Consider the following 20,370-nt stretch of genomic DNA (forward strand, 5'->3'; position numbering starts at 1 on the left):
AACTCAGCATTTTCAATTTGAAGAAATAAGGAATATATTATTACCATCTTTATGCATCAAATGTAATTTGGGAATATTTTGTAGTATTATGTATAAGAAATGACATCTTTGAACATAATGTCAAAGAATAAAATTTCTTGAAAATTTGTGTATTTCGATACATGGATTCGTCCGAATGATTAGAAATATATCTGTAACTCACAGAGCAAGCCAGCAAAGAATATGGTTATTGGGAAGTGATTCGCTTGGTAAATATGAAGTTCACATTTACATAGATCTCTTGTTTAGATCTCCTGTTTTCCTATAAAACATTGGCTTCAAAATGTGTTTTAAAATATAATTCACTTACAAATCCATGGGTTTTTGCTGTCTTGTTAACTTCGATTTAGTTTTATCAGAAAACTGAAATTCATCATCGTTAGTAGTGATCAGTTAGAATGGAACTGTTAGAAGTGAAAAATTAAAGGGACGTGATTCCATTGTGACATGTAAGTTACGTTTATTTTACATACGTATAAAAACATGCAAAATGAAAATTCTTTTATTAGAGGCTGTAGCTATAAATTGTTTTAATGGCCATGTTGCTTTTAGTTTACCACAAATAGGAAAATCATTTTAGCTAAAACAAAACAAAAATAAAACCAGAAAGCATAGAATTTTTCTAAATTTGTATACTAATGTAATTCCTCGGTATGGGCTTTCTGAAAAATACCAGATTTCCAAAGTTTGACACACAACTTGTTATGCTGAATCTAAAATTACCAGGTCTTGTTTTTGGACACAAGTTTTCTGCCATTGCACAAATGTTTCGCTACAACACTACTGTGAACGTCCACGTAATATCGTATTGGGTATACAACGAAGAGCATCATGATGAAAGTAGTGATTAAGGAGTAGGACTAGATTTTCTTGAAATGTCTTAAATATGCTTCATTTCACTGCCATTCTGAGTTACAAATTCTTTACTATTAAACTGGATTTACCACCAAATTTGGAATACTTAAAGTAATCGTCAAATTAAGAAATTCTCTGATTTATAAAATTCTTCTAGATATAGCAATGTAACTATTTAGACCTTTTCTCACTTGAAGAATTGTGTCAACTATCGCTCAGTGAGCAGGATATAAATATTACTCATGCATTCGAATGTTCGTATGGCGTTAATTTAAGATGATGGATAGTTTTTGTTAAATATAGCATGACAGATGCAGCTAAGAGATAAAAAAGAACCAAACAACGTATTCTCAATATAATGCAGAGAAATATTATTTTTACTTTAGTCCTTAAAGTTATGAAGTAGATTATAAAATACAGTATTTAATTTTTTTATATTTATCAGTGAAAGCGGAAAAAGCACTGTATACGCACCTACCTACCTACCTAGTTACCTACCTGCCTACCTACCCACATACCTGACTACCTACCTACCAACATACCTGACTACTTACCTAACTACCTGCCTACCTACCTACATAGGTAGCTACAAACATAGCTACCTACCTGCTTACGTACCTACGTACCTACGTACCTACCTACATACATACATACATACATACATACATACATACATACATACATACATACATACATACATACATACATACATACATACATACATATGCGTTGTGGAATTGGCAGAGTCGTTACAGATTTGAATAGAATAACTGGTTGTATATGTTCCGGTTCTCAGCGATTTAATTTGCAAACGCACCCAGTTCTACTTTCAGATTCGATAAAAATATAAGTAACAGTACAAAATCACGGTATGGTGAAAAGGGACGGGCAAGATTCCTTGTGTTGTCTGCTCCAACTATTGTGTTGCTTGAAAAATTCGTTCTGTTTTTTTTTAACCATTAGTCAATCATATATACTCCTCCATTATTTATTTCTTGCATGCTTTTCACTAGCTTGTTAGTGCTTTGAAAGTATACATCACCGGATCTTGACACGAAAATTTCATCGAGCCATGAGGGCACTCACTAAACGAACTGAAGGCATGACTGATCTCGATTAGTGGGACCGCCTTAAAGCCTTGAAACTCTACTCTCTCCAGCGCCGCCGCGAACGGTACATCATTTGTACGATGTGGAGAATATACCCCCAGCATTGCCCACCCGACCAGAACATTAGTTTCAAGGTTCATCTAAGGCTGGGACCACGGGCTATACGTCCCCTGCCCAATTGAGGATCACAACATATAGGTACACTGCGACACAATTTCTTTTCTTCAGCAGGCCCTACCCTGTTTAACATTGTCCCGAAAGAGATCAAAGAGGAAAAGTATCCCGTCACCTTTAAACAGAGTCTGGACGCATTTCTTCAAGTAATACCGGATAAGCCACCCATACCTGAATACAACTCACTCAACAAGAACTCACTACTTGAATGGACCATAAACAAAACTTGACTTAAACAGGATTTAGACAATCCTACCAGGTTGTGTTATTAAGTTAGACATGCCCAGGACCAATCTTTGGTGGAAACATATCTAAGTTTATTTAAGTTTATATATATATATATATATATATATATATATATACGAGGGGCGTTCAATAAGTAATGCCCCTGATCCACTTGAAGTTGTTCGATCTAGCTGAAATTTTGCATATGCAATTACTTATATCTCTAGGTGGCAAATTACAGCTCTGAACTAATTGTGGTTTCTGATTTACAGGTGTTTGAACTGAGTCAAGTGTGAAAAGGAGTCTGTTGAATGTCGAGCAGTGATCCGGTTTTTGTATTTGAAAGGACGCACACCACGGGAGACTTTTGATGAAATGAAAGTAACTTATTGTGATAATGCCCCATCATATGACCTTGTAAAACGCTGGCATCGTGAATTCAAACATGGTTGGAACTCTGTGAAAACAGCTCCCAGATCTGGTCGCCTCCTTCTGCCATTGATGAGGCATCTTTCCGTCAAGTTGAGGCTGCCATTTTGGAAGATCGACGCATAACTATTCGCGAAATAGCCCATGAGGTCAAGATTAGTACCGGGTCTGTGGAAACTATCATTCATGAGCATTTGCATATGCAAAAGGTGTCTGCCAGATGGATTCCCAGGTTGCTCACATCTTTCCAGAAGCAAGAACGCGTCGATTGCTCGAGGATGAATTTGGAGATGTGCCAAGAAGATGAGTCAAAATTTTTCAAAAGACTGATTACACAGGATGAAACCTGAGTCCATCACTATGATCCAGAGACCAAAGCCCAGTCAATGCAGTGGAAGCACCGTGACTCCCCTCCTCCAAAGAAGGCAAGGGTGCAGCCCTCCACTGGCAAGGTCATGCTCACAGTCTTCTGGGACCAGGACGGAGTAGTGATGACAGATTTCCTGGCAAATGGTGCCACAATTACAGGAGCCTATTATGCTTCACTTTTGAGGAAATTAAGAGAAGCTATCAAAATCAAGAGGCGGGGCAAGATCAGCAAAGGCATCCTCCTCCTGCAGGACAACGCTCTGGTCCACAACTCGCGTGTCGCCAGATCAGAAGCACAGGCATGCGGCTATAAACTCCTCCCCCATCCCCCATCTCTTCTGACCTTGCACCTTCTGATTTTCACCTCTTCCCAGCCATGGAGTTGTTTTTGAAAGGAAAGCGTTTCCCAGATGATGCAGCCTTGATTTCTGAAGTCACGTCGTGGCTGGAGGACCAAGCTGGTGTCTTCTACAGAAACGGTCTTCAGAGCTGCATCAAACGATGGCAGAAATGCGTAACTCTGGGTGCTTTCTATGTAGAAGAAGACTAATAACTGTGCCAAGTTTCGTTGCTCTACTGCTATGGGAAGTGGGTCAGGGGCATTACTTATTGAACGCCCCTCGTATATATATAGAAAATAGTAAAGAGTGAAAAAACTACAGAAGGCTTGTTTTATAAGGTTAAAGAATATATTTGAGTCATTATGTTAGAAGATTGTTATGAAATTTGTTCATACAGTAACATAGTTTTGTATGAAGAAATTTTATAACATTCTTCTAACATAATGACTCAAATATATTCTTTAACCTTATAAAACAAGCCTTCTATAGTTTTTTCACTCTTTACTATTTTCTATATATCCAACCACGTGCTTTCATACACCAACTTTCTCACCTATATATATATAATATATATATATATATATATTATATATATATATATATATATATATAAATATATATATATACATATATATATATGTATGTATGCATGTATGTATGTATGTATGTATGTATGTATGTATGTATATATGTATGTATGTATGTAAGGGCGGAGGAACTCTTGAGAGTCAACTGCCATCCAATAAATGTCTTAGGGCTGTATCATGCGCGGGGACATAGAAAGAATCGGACTGAATACCCGATCGCGCGTTTAAACCATTGGGAGTGAAGGACTCCTAGCCTTTGTTAGGGCATCCTTCTAGGAGAGGGTAACTCAGGTAACTGGGATAACTCCGACATAAAACCTGCGGCTTTAATGGTTAAGAAATATATAAAAGTCACAGGGACATTGAAAAAAGGTAGAGTGGCAAAAGGAGGGTATCTTTCATTGTTTACTTGTTAACAGTCATTAGATTGTTGCCATACTCTGAGGCAACACCTTGAGGAATTTTTAGTCGAATGAATTGACCCCAGTATTTGTTATTGTCGAATTGCTAAGTTACAAGGGTGTAAACACACCAGCAGCGGTGGGAGGACAAACAGAGACAAAGACGCCAGCGTGGGCGCGGGCGCGCGTGCACACCCACATACGACGGGCTTCATTCAGTTTCCGCGTACCAAATCCACTCGCAATCCTTTGGTCATCCCGAGGCTATAGTAGAAGACACTTGCCCAAGGGGCCACGCTGTGGGATTGAACTCGGAACAATATGATAGGAAAGCAAACTTCTTGCCACACAGTCACGCCTGCACCTATTCAACTTATATAATCATAACATGGATATTAAAAAAAATGAATGCAAAAAAGGGTGTAAAGACTGTACAAAAATGGAGTTATATAACATAAAACAGGTACAAGTTCAGGTAAGTGACTGTAAAGTCAATAAAACGAAAGAGGGACTGTTGTGTTGGAAGGCAGAGAGTGTTAGAACAGAAGGGTTAAAAAGTAGTTATATAACCAGTACGTGGGGAAGAAGAGTTTATTGAAGGAAGGATGTGTAGAAGGTGTGAAAATATTATATAAGTTAATCTACACGAGTTGCGAGCAAGTGTTGATGAAATCAAAGTTTCCAGCAAGTTATGGTAATAAAGCGGTGCAAGACATTGAGGAATGGTTTAGAGATTTGAGAACGAGAGCGTAGATGATCAAGGAAGGAGAATGTAAGGTGAGCGAAGTCAGGAGATATAATAGAGAGAGAGAGAGAGTGTTGTGCTCACGTGTAGTTGCATGCTAGTGCATCTGTGATTGTACCTGAGTTCCACGTTTGTGTGGATATGAATGGTCAGTAGTCAGTTGAGCAGTGAGTAAAGGGTAGAGTGAGGGTTAGGGTGAGTGTATCCCTCGGCCCGTCTAGATGCATATATGTAAAACTTCCTGAACATAGAAGAGTCAATGAACAAATGAACGTAACTCATATCTTGTGTATGAGTATATATATATATATATATATATATATATATATGGATGTAGATGGTTAATGTGTGTATATACATACGCAGATTTTTTGTATATGCATGTGGTACAAATATGTGCTTTTTCTAGATTTTTCTGTCTCTAACGTGAATAACGAAATCAATTCATATGTACTTGAAATTTCAGAGAAGATTTTAAATAAAATGAAATGCATTTTAGGTTTCTGACACAAGCTACGTTATTCATAAATATCTATTAAATATATAATCAAGCCATCAAAAAACTATTTACAGACTAATCTAACCATTAGAATTAACTTTTGGTTTGCATTTAATTAGGAGATTTGCTAAAATTTAATTTCAGGGACAGAAGGATGAAGTCAACGAAGCGTGAAACTTATTAAGAGAACCTTCCTTATTTTTTTATCTGCTCAATGAGAAACACATGCTCTGTTCACATCTTTATATTTTCACATCGAGGAGTCTGAAAAATTCTTTAGCTTAAGTACATTAAATGTGTATTAGATTTTTAATCGAGACTCAAAACAGTATATGTGTAGCCATGTGCATGACTGTCTGTGCGTCTGTATGTGCCTGTGTCTGTCAGAGAGATAGAGAGAGGTACAGAGAGAGAGAGTTTGTGTATGTTCTTCATCGATGAAATAGCTACATGTCTGTGCCCTTCATTGATCAAATAGCAAATTTTGTGTCTCAGCATAAGTTTAGAGTTTGTCCCTAATAGATATACTTTTTCACCTCACTTACATAGCGACCATCATTTTCTTAATCTGGCATTAGTTTTCGGACTGAGTTTTAGTTTTTTTCTAATCCAGGTTATTTTGTCAGCATGGTGAGCAACTAAACTGAAGTTTCTGCGATGAAAACAGTTCGTCTGCCAATCGGAAGTGTGTTGGTAGCTTACTGCTTATGTAAATGCCACTTCGTCAACGGTTTTTCTGTCGCTTACGAGAAATGCAGCGAAGAGCATTTGAGCGATATCTCTTACATTGACTTTCTTCCTGACTGGAAACTCTTATGGGTGCTTAAAAAACAAAGCTTTTTCGTCGTACATCCTGGCTTTGCGTCCTTGACAATTTCGCTGAATTGTACTTCAAGTCTTTGCGCCTCAAGAGATATAAGCACTGCATTCATCCCAATTTCATCAAAGCCTTTCTCACAATACTATTTCCTTCCTTCTTGATGTGATAAAAGGAGTATGTCATCTTCTATCGTACTGTAGTTAACTCAGCATTGATGTTTGGTCTCCAATAGCACAAGTGCTGTATGAAGTAGCATTAATTGTAGCCCGTGAAAATAAAATGACTATACTGTAGGGTAAAAGAGATAAAACCCCAGAGAGACATTGTATAAAGACGGATATGTAGGAGTAGGAGAGAACGGCTTCGATAAATCTTACATGGTTGTAAAACTCGCCAAAATACCCTCGCTAAGGAGTGGCATATTATCTCGTTTTCAAAGAAAGCTGGTAAAGAGGATCTGACAGACTAGTACACCTTGTATCTTATGGCTCACCACTGCCAACTGTTACATGGATTATCACCAAACTATCGAAATGTCGCACCAACCCCATGGTCCCGGATTCAGTCCCACTGCGTGGAACTTTGGGCAAGTGTCTTTTACCATAGCTTCGGGCCGACTAAAGACTTGTGAGTGGAATTGGTAGACGGAAACTGATCGAAACCCATGTTGTATAAATGTATAAATCTATATGTATATACATATATATATATATATATATATATATATTATATATATATATATATATATATATGTGTGTGTGTGTGTGTGTGTGTGTATGTATATATATATATATATATATATATATACATGAACACAGAAATTTACGTGTGTGTTATGCATGTATACATTTGTATATGTATATCTACCTATCTACCTCTGTCTCTCTCTCTCCCTATATATATATATATATATATATATATATATATATATATATATATATGTTCATATAATATTATACATACATTATGTATATTAATGTATGTATATATATGTGTGTGATGGTATTAATATATATGTTTGTGTTTGCATGATGATGTACTAATCTGGGGGCGAAAACAGAAAAAAAATCACATACAGTTTATGATTTTCATATAAATAATTTAGGAGAGAGTCATGCAGTACATACCTATAAACAGAAATGTCCTTCGTTCGACCATACAGGCGAGTAGGTTGAAAATGAATAAGTTGATTTTAGGTATTACAAGTGCCATATTGCGATGGCGACTGAAAAAGCGACTCTTCGGTATACGTAAACCATATTTATCTTGTACAAATAAAGATATGCAAATAAAGATATGCATATACATACATAAGTACATACATACATGAAATACATGCATAAATTCATACATTCATTCATACATGCACACATGCATTCATACATACATGCATACATACATACATACATACATACATACATACATACATACATACATACATACATGCCTATGTGTGGGGAGGGTATGCAGGTAGACACTCGCAGTTCGAGGAACACCATTTGACAATTATTTTTACTGAATGCTGTCGTTAGATGCATTGCAAGATTGTCTGTTTGAGAGACAGGAAAGCGCTAGGTATCAATAAGGAAACTTGAGAGAGTTTTGCGTATGACCGAGTTGAGATGCAGAGCTATCCTAAACTTGTAATGCAAAAATGAGAAGAAAAGCTGATGGGTGCTACCGAAGAAATGCTGGCATGCATAACGTATACATCAGAGTTAGGAGAGAAATGAACACACGCAAATATGACCTCCAGTACTTCATTTGTCTTTTCAACAACTAGAGGCGCTTGTTGAACCAAACTTAAAGTTAGATCAACGAAGGTGTAGCCTATGATCAATCATAGTCAAAGAGTGCAAATAAATTAAAGATACAAGTATATCCTAGAGGATCATTTAGGTTTTAATGATTTTTCATATTTCCTCATTTGTCGTTTATGCTTGTGAAGAATAGCATAACTACAGCTATTAGACCATCATTGTTTCAAAACTTTTGTATCCACAATTTTCAGGGTCGGGATGGGTAGTCATTAATGTTTGTAATAATCAGAATGATGTATCATTATAATAGCATTTATGCAGGCACTATTTGCAAATGGCGTGGAGGCACATGACCTAGTGATTAGAGTAGCGGACTCGCAGTCGAGGAATCGCGGGTTCGAATCTCAAACCGGGCGATGTGTGTGTTTATGCGCGAAACACCTAAGCTCCACGCGGCTCCGGCAGAAGGTAATGGTGAACTTCTGCTGACTCTTTCGCCACAACTTTCTCTCACTCTTTCCTCCTGCATCTTGCAGCTCACCTGCGACGGACTGGCGTCCCATGCAGGTGGGGAATCTATACGCAAGGGAAACGAGAAACCGGTCCTATGAGCCAGGCATGGCTTGAGAACATCTGCATATGATCATAAGAATATTATTATAAATGACAAAATCATCGAGACAGTATTTAAAAACTGAATAATTTATTGTTAAATTCTTGTAGAAAATCACATTGTTTGTCACGTAATGTATCTCTATTTTCATTTCTGCTTGTAATTTGCAATTACTAAATCTTCCGTTATTTGCCTTTATGATTTTTTGGCGGGATGAGCGCAGAGGCAGAATATCTTGATGAAACCTGCCGCATAGATACTAGAGGATGATCAAATTTACTAACGCGCAAGCAAGTAATTTTCTGGCTAATAGCGAAATATTATAATTGCTTGCATAGCAGAAAATAACGATGCACGCTCGTATGTACGTATGTACACGCTTGTATGTATGTATGTATGTATGTATGTATGTATGTATGTATGGGTGGATGGGTGGTTGGGTGTATGGATGGATAGATGGATACACGCATTCATACACACAAATATAGTACATTTTTGTACTTATATTACAAGAAATGAGAAATCAGGTGCTGAAAGAATTGTTACAGCTCGGGATACATTTTGCTAATTAAGAAAGACACACTGATTGTATACTCACTTAAGACGGCGTGTTGGCATAATTGATAGTGCTTAGTGGCATTTGTTTCGGGTTTTTACATTCTATGTTCAAATTCCGCCAAGGTCGACTTTTGCCTTTCATCCACGCAAAGTCGATAAAATAAGTACTATTTATCACTGGGGTTGATCTAATCTGTTTAATCCCTTTCCCTAAATTGCTTGCCATGTGCGAGTCAACTTATCTAATCAATGTTCTGGACTGTTGTTGGATCAATCAATCATATCGTTTCCTCATCTATAACTTACCCTAATTTGTTCTACGTTTGTCACAAACTGATTTTTTTCTGCGTTTTATCCTCGCTATTTGGATTTTATTGAACGAACATTACGTGTGTGTATATGTCATTATTATTGGAGTGGTTTAGTGTGTTTATGTGTTGTGTATTTTCTGTGTGGATGTATTTTGCGTGTTTCCGCATGATTTCGTGTGAGTACCTGGCGAAATAGTAGGTTGTTCTTTTCAACTGTCATTCGTTGGGGATTTTGAAAGTTTTACATTTTTGTGTTTTGAAAACTACATCCTTATTTCCACCCTAAAATGGAAATATGAATTCTTTAACAGCTGGAAAACAATTGGAGAAGGATGGCATGCTATGTGAATGATGCAAAATAAATATATATTTTCTACTGAGTTAAATTGTAACTTCTCTACATTACTAGGTTTCTATTAAAGTTTATTAATTTGTTAGATTTTATCCCAAATTAAGAATAATCTACGGTTTGGTGAAAAACATTCTAGTTAAGATCAACTTTTCTTTCTAATGCTGTCAACAATTATATTATCTAAACAGCCCTTGTCAAATTTAAGATTGGGGCATGTGGGTTAAGGAAGATTTGGCTGTTATTTACACCACATCGAACGATTAGTAGAATCTGTTCAATGATGTATTTTTTATGTGCGTGTTTTATTTTCTAATGGATTATCGAGAATATTTATGAAAAAAATAAAAAACGTATTGCAAAGATCAGCTTAAAAGTGAACATGTATAGCCTGTGTAGATTTGTGTGAATATGTGTGTGTCAGGATTTCTGGGTTTAGGTGTATGTTTGTGTTTGAGAGCGTGGTAGTTTTTCCGATTAAATTCGTCACTGTGTAGGAAGCGATATGCCATTATGTATATAATCGTCGCTTTACATTTCTTTTCGTTATTGTTAGTCGATTGTCTGCTTTGAGTAGAAGTTTCAAAATTAATGAGAATTCCTCCAGCGATCTTATGTCTGTTTATATATTTAATTTCTTAAACATGGTGTGTTATCGATTATGGCTTCCTTATAGCGAAGTGGGAATGTGTTGATGAAGAAGTTCGCGTATAAAGAACTTCTGAATTCAGGTAAATGGAAAAGTATCTACGGAAATTAATGTCAGTTCTATCAATATATTTCTTATGGTATTGTATGAGATATCATGTTATTGTAGATCATATTTTGTTATATCATTTTATTGAGCGAAAGAAATACCCCAAGCTTTATACTTGGATAGTATATGACATACACATGCAAAATATATGAGGTCTAACATTGGTTATTGATGTCACCGACTGTCTCTGAAAATTATGGTGCTAAATTCGTTCCACACGTATTAGTGAAGTTATCATTGGAGCTGATTGTGTTTCAAAAATGTATGAATATTAATAAGAAATTTTAGATTTGCATTGATTTTATTCAATTTAAGCTGTCCTGAATTATTTTTATGGCGTTTAAAATATGTAAGAATATCATTATTAAATCTTAATGGTTTTTTTATTGTTTGGTTTTGTAAGTATATCAAGTATAGTTTAAATGAAAAAAATTTTCGTAATTCCTTAACAATTTGTAAAATTATTTAATCACTAATCAAATCAGGCTTTAGAAGATTGTTTTCGCTGACGAGGTTTAATACCACTGAAATATTTATTTGACTACGATTTTGCCTGCTGTCAAAGACCGAATTCTGTTTTCTGTACAATTAAATTTTGGGTTTTTTTTAAAAATACTCTTTCCTATGCGTTGATAATCGCTAATAAATCCGCCGATTTTGGAATTTCCTCTCCAAATAAAAGGCAAATTTCCTTTCCTCGAATATGTTTTGCACCCTATGTCACCACCTCCTGAAATACATAAAATTAGCATTATTCATCTCACGAATTATTTTTGCATCAACTTTAATCCGTTTTGTTATTTTGGATCTTCATTTAAAATTCAAGATTGTATTTAACTTTGAATTCGAACTTGAATTTTGTAGTAGACTGAATTTTAATGAAATATATTTCCTTAATTTTTTTTCTTTTATTATTATCCGTTCTTTTCTATTAGCATACGAAAAGATATAAATGGAGTTCATGATGAACAGTAATTTATTACAAATTCCTAATTAGTTAAATCAAATTGTTGATTTATTTCCTAAAATAATACAACCTTAAATCACATTCGAAACGTTTATGTACTTAGCTACTATGTGCATATATTTGGGCATATATTTATTGTCTTATTAAAAAGTCTGTTTGATAATATAATATACAGGCGTGGTTGTGTGGTAAAATGGTTGCTTTCCAACCATGTGATGTTTGTTTGAGTCGTACTGTGTGGGAGTTTAGGCAAATGTCTTCCAACATAACCAATGGGAGATGAAAATCTTGTGGGAGGATTTCGAAGACGGAAACTGAGAGAAGACTGTTGTATATATGTATATATAAATATGTGTGTCTTTCAGTTTTTTTCGTCTCAACTACTACCTGATAACCGGTGTCGGTTTGTATATTTGACAGAAAGAAACCGATAATATAAAGACCAGGCATAAAATTATAAGTACAGTCGGCCGATTTCTTCGAACAAACATGAATATGGCTTTGAGACCTGAATTATGTAAAAGATAAAAACTACCCACTCCACCTATGTTCAGCGAATACCATAAATGAAGCACGGATAAACAAGGAAAATACTTTCATGCAAAAGTACAAACCAAGACTTAACAGAGAACATACTCAAATAACTATTCACACACAAAATTCATTCTGCCACTTATCATGACGAAGTTACACAGCTAACAAACCAAATTTTAACCATTGAACTACATACAAACGACCCCTGTCCATCCTCCACCAGAAAGATTAAATTTGGACTGTCTTGATTATAACTGAACATGTTCACTCAACCGTGTCGGCATTCATTTTAGGCACAAAATATACTATCACGTGACGCTAATACACGGACGTAGCAGGAAACGTACAAAAGGTTATAAACTTAATTATTTGTCCGTTCTCTACAAACACTTGACAGAAAACATTCAGAGCATTGATTTTGGGGACTTATTCAGTCAACCGTGTCAACTTACGACGCCAAACATTGTCACTTGATGCTAACACACGAACGTAGCGGGAAGCCTACAAAAATTTCTAAGACCAGTCATGTGACTATCCTCAATCAATCGAATCCTATTCAAAACATATACTAATTTGAGTCCTCCCTATAAAAACAGGGAAAACTTCAAACACTAGTAGTTAGAAGAAAGATAGCTGCAATATAACCCACGTCTTTGTAGTTAAACATTTTGAAAATCAGTGTAAACTGTGAAACCGGTTAATGCTTTATATATATATATATATATATATATATAATATATATATATATATATATATATATATAGGAAATACACATATATATATATATATATATATATATATATATATTTATGTATGTATATATATATGTATATAAATATGTATATATATATATATATATATATATATATAATATATATATATATATATATATATATATACAGAGAGAGAGAGAGAGAGAGAGATTCCGATGGTACTTAAGTTGAGGCACCAGAATTTAGTATGGTATTATCCATACAATTTCAATATAAAGTAATTAAAATGAAAATAAGCAACACGGATATCCAGAGGTAATGCAGTACGATCGTCTCATGCAACTCCATTTAATTGAACACTGCAGTCATTACATCAATTTAAAATGTAGACCAATCTTCAGCTGCACAAAGACATAGAATTTAATGAAATTAGAACAGATTGACACATTAGTACAATTATACCTAAAATCTCCATGAAGTTAAGGAGATAGACAAAGAACATATTGTACTTAGGTATAATCATACTAATGTGACCATCTGTTCTAATCTAATTAAATTCTGCAACCATACTCATGTCTCATTACTACTTCCTGTAACTATCTTTGGGAATTTACCATGCAAAGCCTTCTCTTGCCAGTCAGATAATCCCTATGTCTTATTGTGACTCTAGCGGCTCTTAGTACACTTTCTTCACTATTACCTATATACTTGCGTTTATAAGAAGCGTCTAATGGGTATTGTACGATACAAAGAAGGTGATATTTCGAACGCAGTATTACTGTTAAAACAGCAGAAATAATGGGTAATATTACCTTTATAACGTTATCTAATTTATTTACATTTGACGGATATCTATCCTCCTCTTCTTTGTTGTTAACACAACGCTTCGCCTGATATACCCACCAGCCTTCATCAGGTGTCTTGGGGAAATTTCAAACCTGGGTTCTCATTCCTAAGGTATTTTTTTATGTTGTTGTTGTTGTAGTCGGGTAGTCATGATGGGTTGAGCTTTGTATATTTTACCCCAGTGTCACTTTGATGGCATGCACTGCTCTTTCACTCAATAATAATAATAATAATAATAATAATAATAATAATAATAATAATAATAATAATAATAATAACATCGTGAAATACCTTAGGAATGAGACCCTTGGTTCGAAATTTCCCCAAGACACCGGATGAAGGCTGGAGAGTTTATCAACCGAAACGTTGTATTAACAAGATGAGGATATAAATAATGTACATAATTCCTCAACTCTTAAATATAGAACTATATTACCTTTATAAGACGGAAAAAGTTGTCAACAAATAGTCATTGGAGTTGACCCCATATTCCCTAAGACACCAGCTGAATGCTTTGCCATTAAGCTAAACTACCCCCTGACAACTTATCCACCGATTTTAGACGCTAAATAGATAGCTTATTGAAATGTAATGACCACGTATGTATAAATAAACAAACTTACATTTGTTTTTAATTAGAAGCGTCAAATGTGTATTACACGATACAGAGAAGATGGTGATATTTTCGAACGCAGCATTGCCGTTAAAACAGCAGAAATAATGGGTAATATTAGCCTTACAAAACAGAAAAGCTTGTCAACAAACAGCCATGGGAGTCATTTTTACATAATCCAATATATTATTTCTTTTTAGTTTCGTTATTTTGCTGAAATAAGGCGACCTCAGCTGCGTATTCAACTGAGCTAACTATGAAAGTCTGGACGAGGAAGGAAGTATCTGGGTTCCTGAAGTTACAGTTTGGAGTGGATGCCTGTTGTGGCTTAAGTGTAATAATGTTTTTCATTTTGGGGCTATAGTTGTTTCTAACAAAATTTTGTATGTATGTATGGGCACTGGATATCTTGCCCAGGCTTCTCTCTCGATCATGTCAATAGGGTAGTGACGGTTTGTGAGATGCTGTGAAAGACTTTTTGAACTTGAAATTGTAAGTCACGCAATCGCCAGTCGGGTAAGAGGGCACCACGGTGAACATGGAAGCCGCGGGAGCGAACCTAGTTGAAGCCAACCGCGGGTGCAATATTAATTAGCATGGGTGTTGCTATGAGCAACGTTTTGGGATAGTTTTTCTCGGTCGCGAGTGGACAGTGGTCATGTATGTGTGTATGTATGTCATTACTCAGTTTTATTTCAAGATTTCTTGCCAATAGAGAATTTCAACAATACCAACAGAGTATTTTACATATATGTATATATATGTGCCGCATTTCGAGTCAGTGGATGTTCACATTTGTATGTTTTGTTTTATGTATGCATTTTCATGCATGTCTAGACAGGTACACATATACTTAAATGATAAACTTCTGGAAAGTTTAAAAGAATTTAACAGATTCAGTGGTGGCTAGGATCTATAGTCTTCGAATCAGCTCTCTCCTTTCTGGTTTTGAGAAGCCTTATTTCTCAAGATTGAGTCTTAAACAGTGTGTTACATATCCCACTGCCTCAGTAATTACAGGTATAAGCCTGAATTTAGTGAAGGCGCATGTCTCAGTGGTTAGAGCGTCGACCTTACAATCGTGAAGTTATGAGCTTGATTCCCGGACCGGGCTGCGTGTTGTGTTCTTGAGCAAGACACTTTATTTCACGTTGCTCCAATTCAGTCAGCTGCAGAAATGAGTTGCGACGTCACTGCTGCCAATCTGTATCGGCCTGTGCCTTTCCCTTGGATAACATCGGTGGCGTGAAGCGGAGAGACTGGTATGCATGGGCAACTGCTGGTCTTCCATAAACAACCCTGCCCGGACTTGTGCCTTGGGGGATAACTTTCTAGGTGCCATCCCATGGTCATTTGTGACCGAAGGGGGTCACCCAAGCCATAACTTAATTTGGATAGAATAACTGTAGTTTTCTCAATATTTCAGCCTAAGTATTTTTCTCTTCTCTAAACTTTTAGCTTTATGTTAACATCAGTTGGGTAGCTGATTTCCACCACTGTACACAGATTATCTTATGTATGTATGTATGTATGTATGTATGTATGTATGTATGTATGTATGTATGTATGTATGGATGGATGGATGTATGTATGTATGTATGCATGCATGCATGTATGTATGTATGTATGTACGTATGTGTGTATGTATGTATGTATGTATGTATGTATGTATGTATTTATGTCTTTATGTATGTAAGTATTTATGTATGTATGTATGTCATTATTCAGTACATTTCAAGATTTCTTGCCAATAAAGAACCGGTTTCTAACCTAGATCCATGTTTCCTTTATTGGAATTTAAACATCAACAACAGGGTATTTTTGTTTGTATGTATGTGTGTATGTATGTATGTATGTATGTATGTATGTACGTATGTATGTATGTATGCATGCATGCATGCATGCATGTACGTATGTATATATGTATGTATGTATATATGTATAAGCTCAATCTGTTTTTCTTATAGCATTATACTGTTCAAAACAGAGAATAATTACTTTTTTAAAACATATAGTACACAATGAATACAGGCCTAGATATCTTGCAATTTATTCAGATGAACAGCCTCATATCTTGACATCTTCATTGCTGACTGCCATATAATTTGAAATGTTTATTAATATGAATTGTATTTTCTGATAGCAGCTTTTACAGTGCATTTTAACACTTATGTTTCGAACCCTCTTAAAACCACGCAGTTAAGTGTTTACTTGTTAAAATTCCCTTAGTTGATCCAGTGGAGCTTATAGATTAAACATCAAGGATAAAGGAAGATTGAGTGGTGGGAAGTTTTCTTTTTAATGCTCTAGATATCTTGTAACTTGCATATAATATACTTAGAGATTTTATTGAATTATGAGTGGAGTGTAAGTACAATGAATATTTTAAATCTTCCTTCAATTATTCCATGTTCATCGTTCGAATTGGTTTCATTATTTTCGCTATTAATAATAACACGGCAAGCTGGGAAAATTGTTACCACGCCGGATAAAATACTTAGTGACATTTTTCTGAATATACTTCCTGTGTTCATATATAGCCGAGGCCGACTTTGCCTTTCATTCTTTCGGAATCGATATAACAAGTACCTGCTGAGTACTGGAGTTGCTGTAATTGACTATGTCCCATCCTCCAAATTTTGGCACTTGTGTATATAGTAGAAAAGAATAATTAAATAGTAAACTAACTGCATGAAAAATAATGTAAACAAAACTTTTCGAGGAATCTTTTTAGTGAGTCCTGAGAAGAAATTCAGTGTGGAATCATTGACTGCGGTGGAAATAGCGGCCAAGACACCTTTAAATCATGCTGTGCCGTCTTAGATAAAGAGAAAGATAGATTTGATAATGTAGTTGTAGTTACAATATTTTTGAATAAAGAAGGTAAAAAAAAAAAAACTTTTGATCATAGGTCATTTGAATAAGGGCCGACATAGGCAAATCTCTTCAATTACTAAGAGCAGTAGCAGTCATGACAACAACAACAACAAGAGCAATTCCTTTTTCTTCTAATTCGATCTCAGTAAACACGTTTTCCAACTTCTATTTCTATTCTATTTAGAAATAATATTTGAAAGATCGTTTCCTGGCAAAATATTGTTCACATACTCTAGTGTTTTGTTTTGTTTCATAATTTTTAGTATTGTTATTAAAGTCTGTATTATCTTCGTGACAACATCGTCGAGTCATATCAAAAGTGTGATATGTATCAAATCTTAAGTTGTTAATTAACATAATCACAAGACTAGAATTGAAATTCTGAAAGTCTGTGACACAGACATACCTTACAATGCTGATGTAAGGAGTAATCAACAAAGCCTCTACTCGGACGATTGTCGTAATAAAAATAACAGCCAAATCTTCTAAAGGCACACATTGCTCGAAGAAATCATATACAGGTTCTGCTAGAAATAGCAACCGAGTCTCATTAAACGCTTACTGCAACGTATCAGAAGAGATAATGTGGTTCTGGTTTCTATACTTTCCATCATCAGTATGAAAAATTTGGCATTAAATGTAGCTAAGCACCACCAATATAGTCAGCAACAACGACAAATACAAGTACTGAAATGACAAAAGATAAGGTTGTCGGGGCTGGAATAACTTTGATTATAGTTTTGCCCTACAGTGCCGGCCTGGAGCTAAAGAATAATATTATTGCTAAAATTAAACATTAAAAAATATTTCCTTCTTAAATGCTATCATATTCTTGTTGCTCCAGAGCAACAAGAATAAATTAAATTAAATATCCCTTTATAGAAAAGTGTGCAAATAGTAATGTACGTATGACTGTGTGGTATGAGTGCGTGTGTGTGTCTGTGTGTGTGCGTGCTTGTGTGTGAGATGGCAGGAATTTTCATGTTTGCTTGATTTAAATAATTTTTCTTTTATATATTTTTTCAGCAATGACCGACGTTTGAAACACTGTCATTTTGTTAGTTCTTCAAAGACGTCGTTGATTACTGGAACTGACAGTTACAATGTTTTCTTGTACTTCCAAGACTACAGTTTTCAAAGGCAATCAAGGAATGTTAATTACAACCAGGATAGATCTGTCCGATTTTAATTTAGTAAGTAAACTAATTTCGATCATGTTAGCTGATAATATATATTACATGTCTCAAAATCAAATTATAGAATCAATCTTTTAGCAAATTGTTTGATCCTCCTGAAACATGTAATCTGCAGTCCAAAAACAAAACGGGAAACGAGACAATACCCAAAAATATATAATATATATATATAACAAGTGTTTTATTATTATTATTATTATATTATTATTATTATTATTATTATTATTATTAAAGAAAGATCAGAGGAAAATGCTAGGTTGTTGAAAAAGTAATGTTAATAACACACTAGAAATGCTACTGAAGAAACTGATAAAGGACATTAATAAAAATAAAAGCAAAAGAGGGAAAATTTGAAAATTGTGAAATAATATTTATGAGACCCATTTATTGCAAAGAGAATGAAAAGTTCCGAAATCTCCCATCTACAGAAGGTAAAATTTAGTTTGAATGCAATATTTTGTACAAATGGAAGAATATAATAAAGTTTATAAGTAATTATGAGCAATCGGCTATATATATATATATATATACTGAATGGAAATAGTATTAAAATAAAAATCTATTAATCACATCTCTGGAAGAAATTCGTGAGAACAAAATTTAAAATGTTCTACAAAAAACCGTTAAAGTCTGCATCATTAGCGACAGAGACTAAAATCACAAGACCGAATGTTAAAGTTTCTAATCATCAAACTGAGACGGAAAGTAACCCTACCGTTTTGAGGAAGGTTATCTATTACCAGAACCGGTTTGTTGTGATAGATACCGTTCAGAAAAATGATCTGTCTCCGTCGCTTCCTAAAAATTCCCAAAATGATACAGTCGAGGATAGTACGGCCATTGGTTCTTCTAGTGAAGCAAAAGGTGTTAAAAATAATATTGATAACGGTAGCACAAAATTCTCCAAATTGGCAACTATTGATGAGGTTCCGACGGAAAAAGAGGAAAGTTCATTTGAAATTAGTGAGGACCCTGCTGAAAGAGATAAAAACAATACAAATAAAAAGAATATGCAAGATAAAAATAATGCCTATCTGTTAAGTAATAAAAATAACATTCTGTATGATAATGTTGAAAATGCTTCTAACTGTTCATTTTTGTGGTCATCACACCCCAGTCTTAGTGCTTTAACTCTGGCAAAGACCCCTTCCGAGAGCAGCCTGATTGATAGCTACGAGGCGATCGTCTCTAGTAGTTCAAAAGTTGTATGTCCATTAGCGAGTGTAAATGTTATTCAAGCAAGCGACGTTGACTTACTCGGTAATGTGACAATGACAGCGGCAGCTATAGCCGCTGCGATCAGTGGCATCACTATCAATATTTCAAATACAACGACAGCTGCAGTAGCAGATCCCCAGGTAACCTGCAGCACCGGAAAATTGCTAGAGCGCGTGCGCACTGAAAAAGCTGATGCCAGTCACTTGCCTACATTCCTGCCATCAGCCGGCTTGGCCTCACCAGCAGACGACGCTTTCAGTTCGCATGAAGACGCGTCCGATCTCCGCAGCCACCATCGGCTTGATAGCGCTGTCACGGACAGCACAGCCGAAGATTCACCGAGCAAAAGTAGTGAAAACAGCACTAAATCTCCAGATAGCCAAGATAACATTTTTCAAGGAGTTCCCACTTATAAATCACACACTCAAAGAGAAAGTGAACGAAGCTACAATTACGATTATCAAG

General features: G+C 35.3%; 1 protein-coding gene across 6 annotated transcripts in view; it reads left to right on the top strand.

Annotated features, from left to right (window-relative positions):
- Positions 1 to 20,370, top strand: part of LOC115209507 — a 630,823-nt gene that overhangs the window by 37,837 nt on the left and 572,616 nt on the right. For all 6 annotated transcript variants that reach the window (XM_036501199.1, XM_036501198.1, XM_036501200.1 and 3 more), the window contains exon 2: positions 18,518 to 20,370. This exon is cut by the window's right edge and continues 954 nt beyond it. In XM_036501199.1, coding sequence (XP_036357092.1) covers positions 19,293 to 20,370 — 1,078 coding nt within the window. In that variant the 5' untranslated portion in view covers positions 18,518 to 19,292. The remainder of the gene's footprint in view (positions 1 to 18,517) is intronic.

The sequence above is a fragment of the Octopus sinensis genome, linkage group LG3 (genome assembly GCF_006345805.1).
Source record: "Octopus sinensis linkage group LG3, ASM634580v1, whole genome shotgun sequence".
NCBI lineage: Eukaryota > Metazoa > Mollusca > Cephalopoda > Octopoda > Octopodidae > Octopus > Octopus sinensis.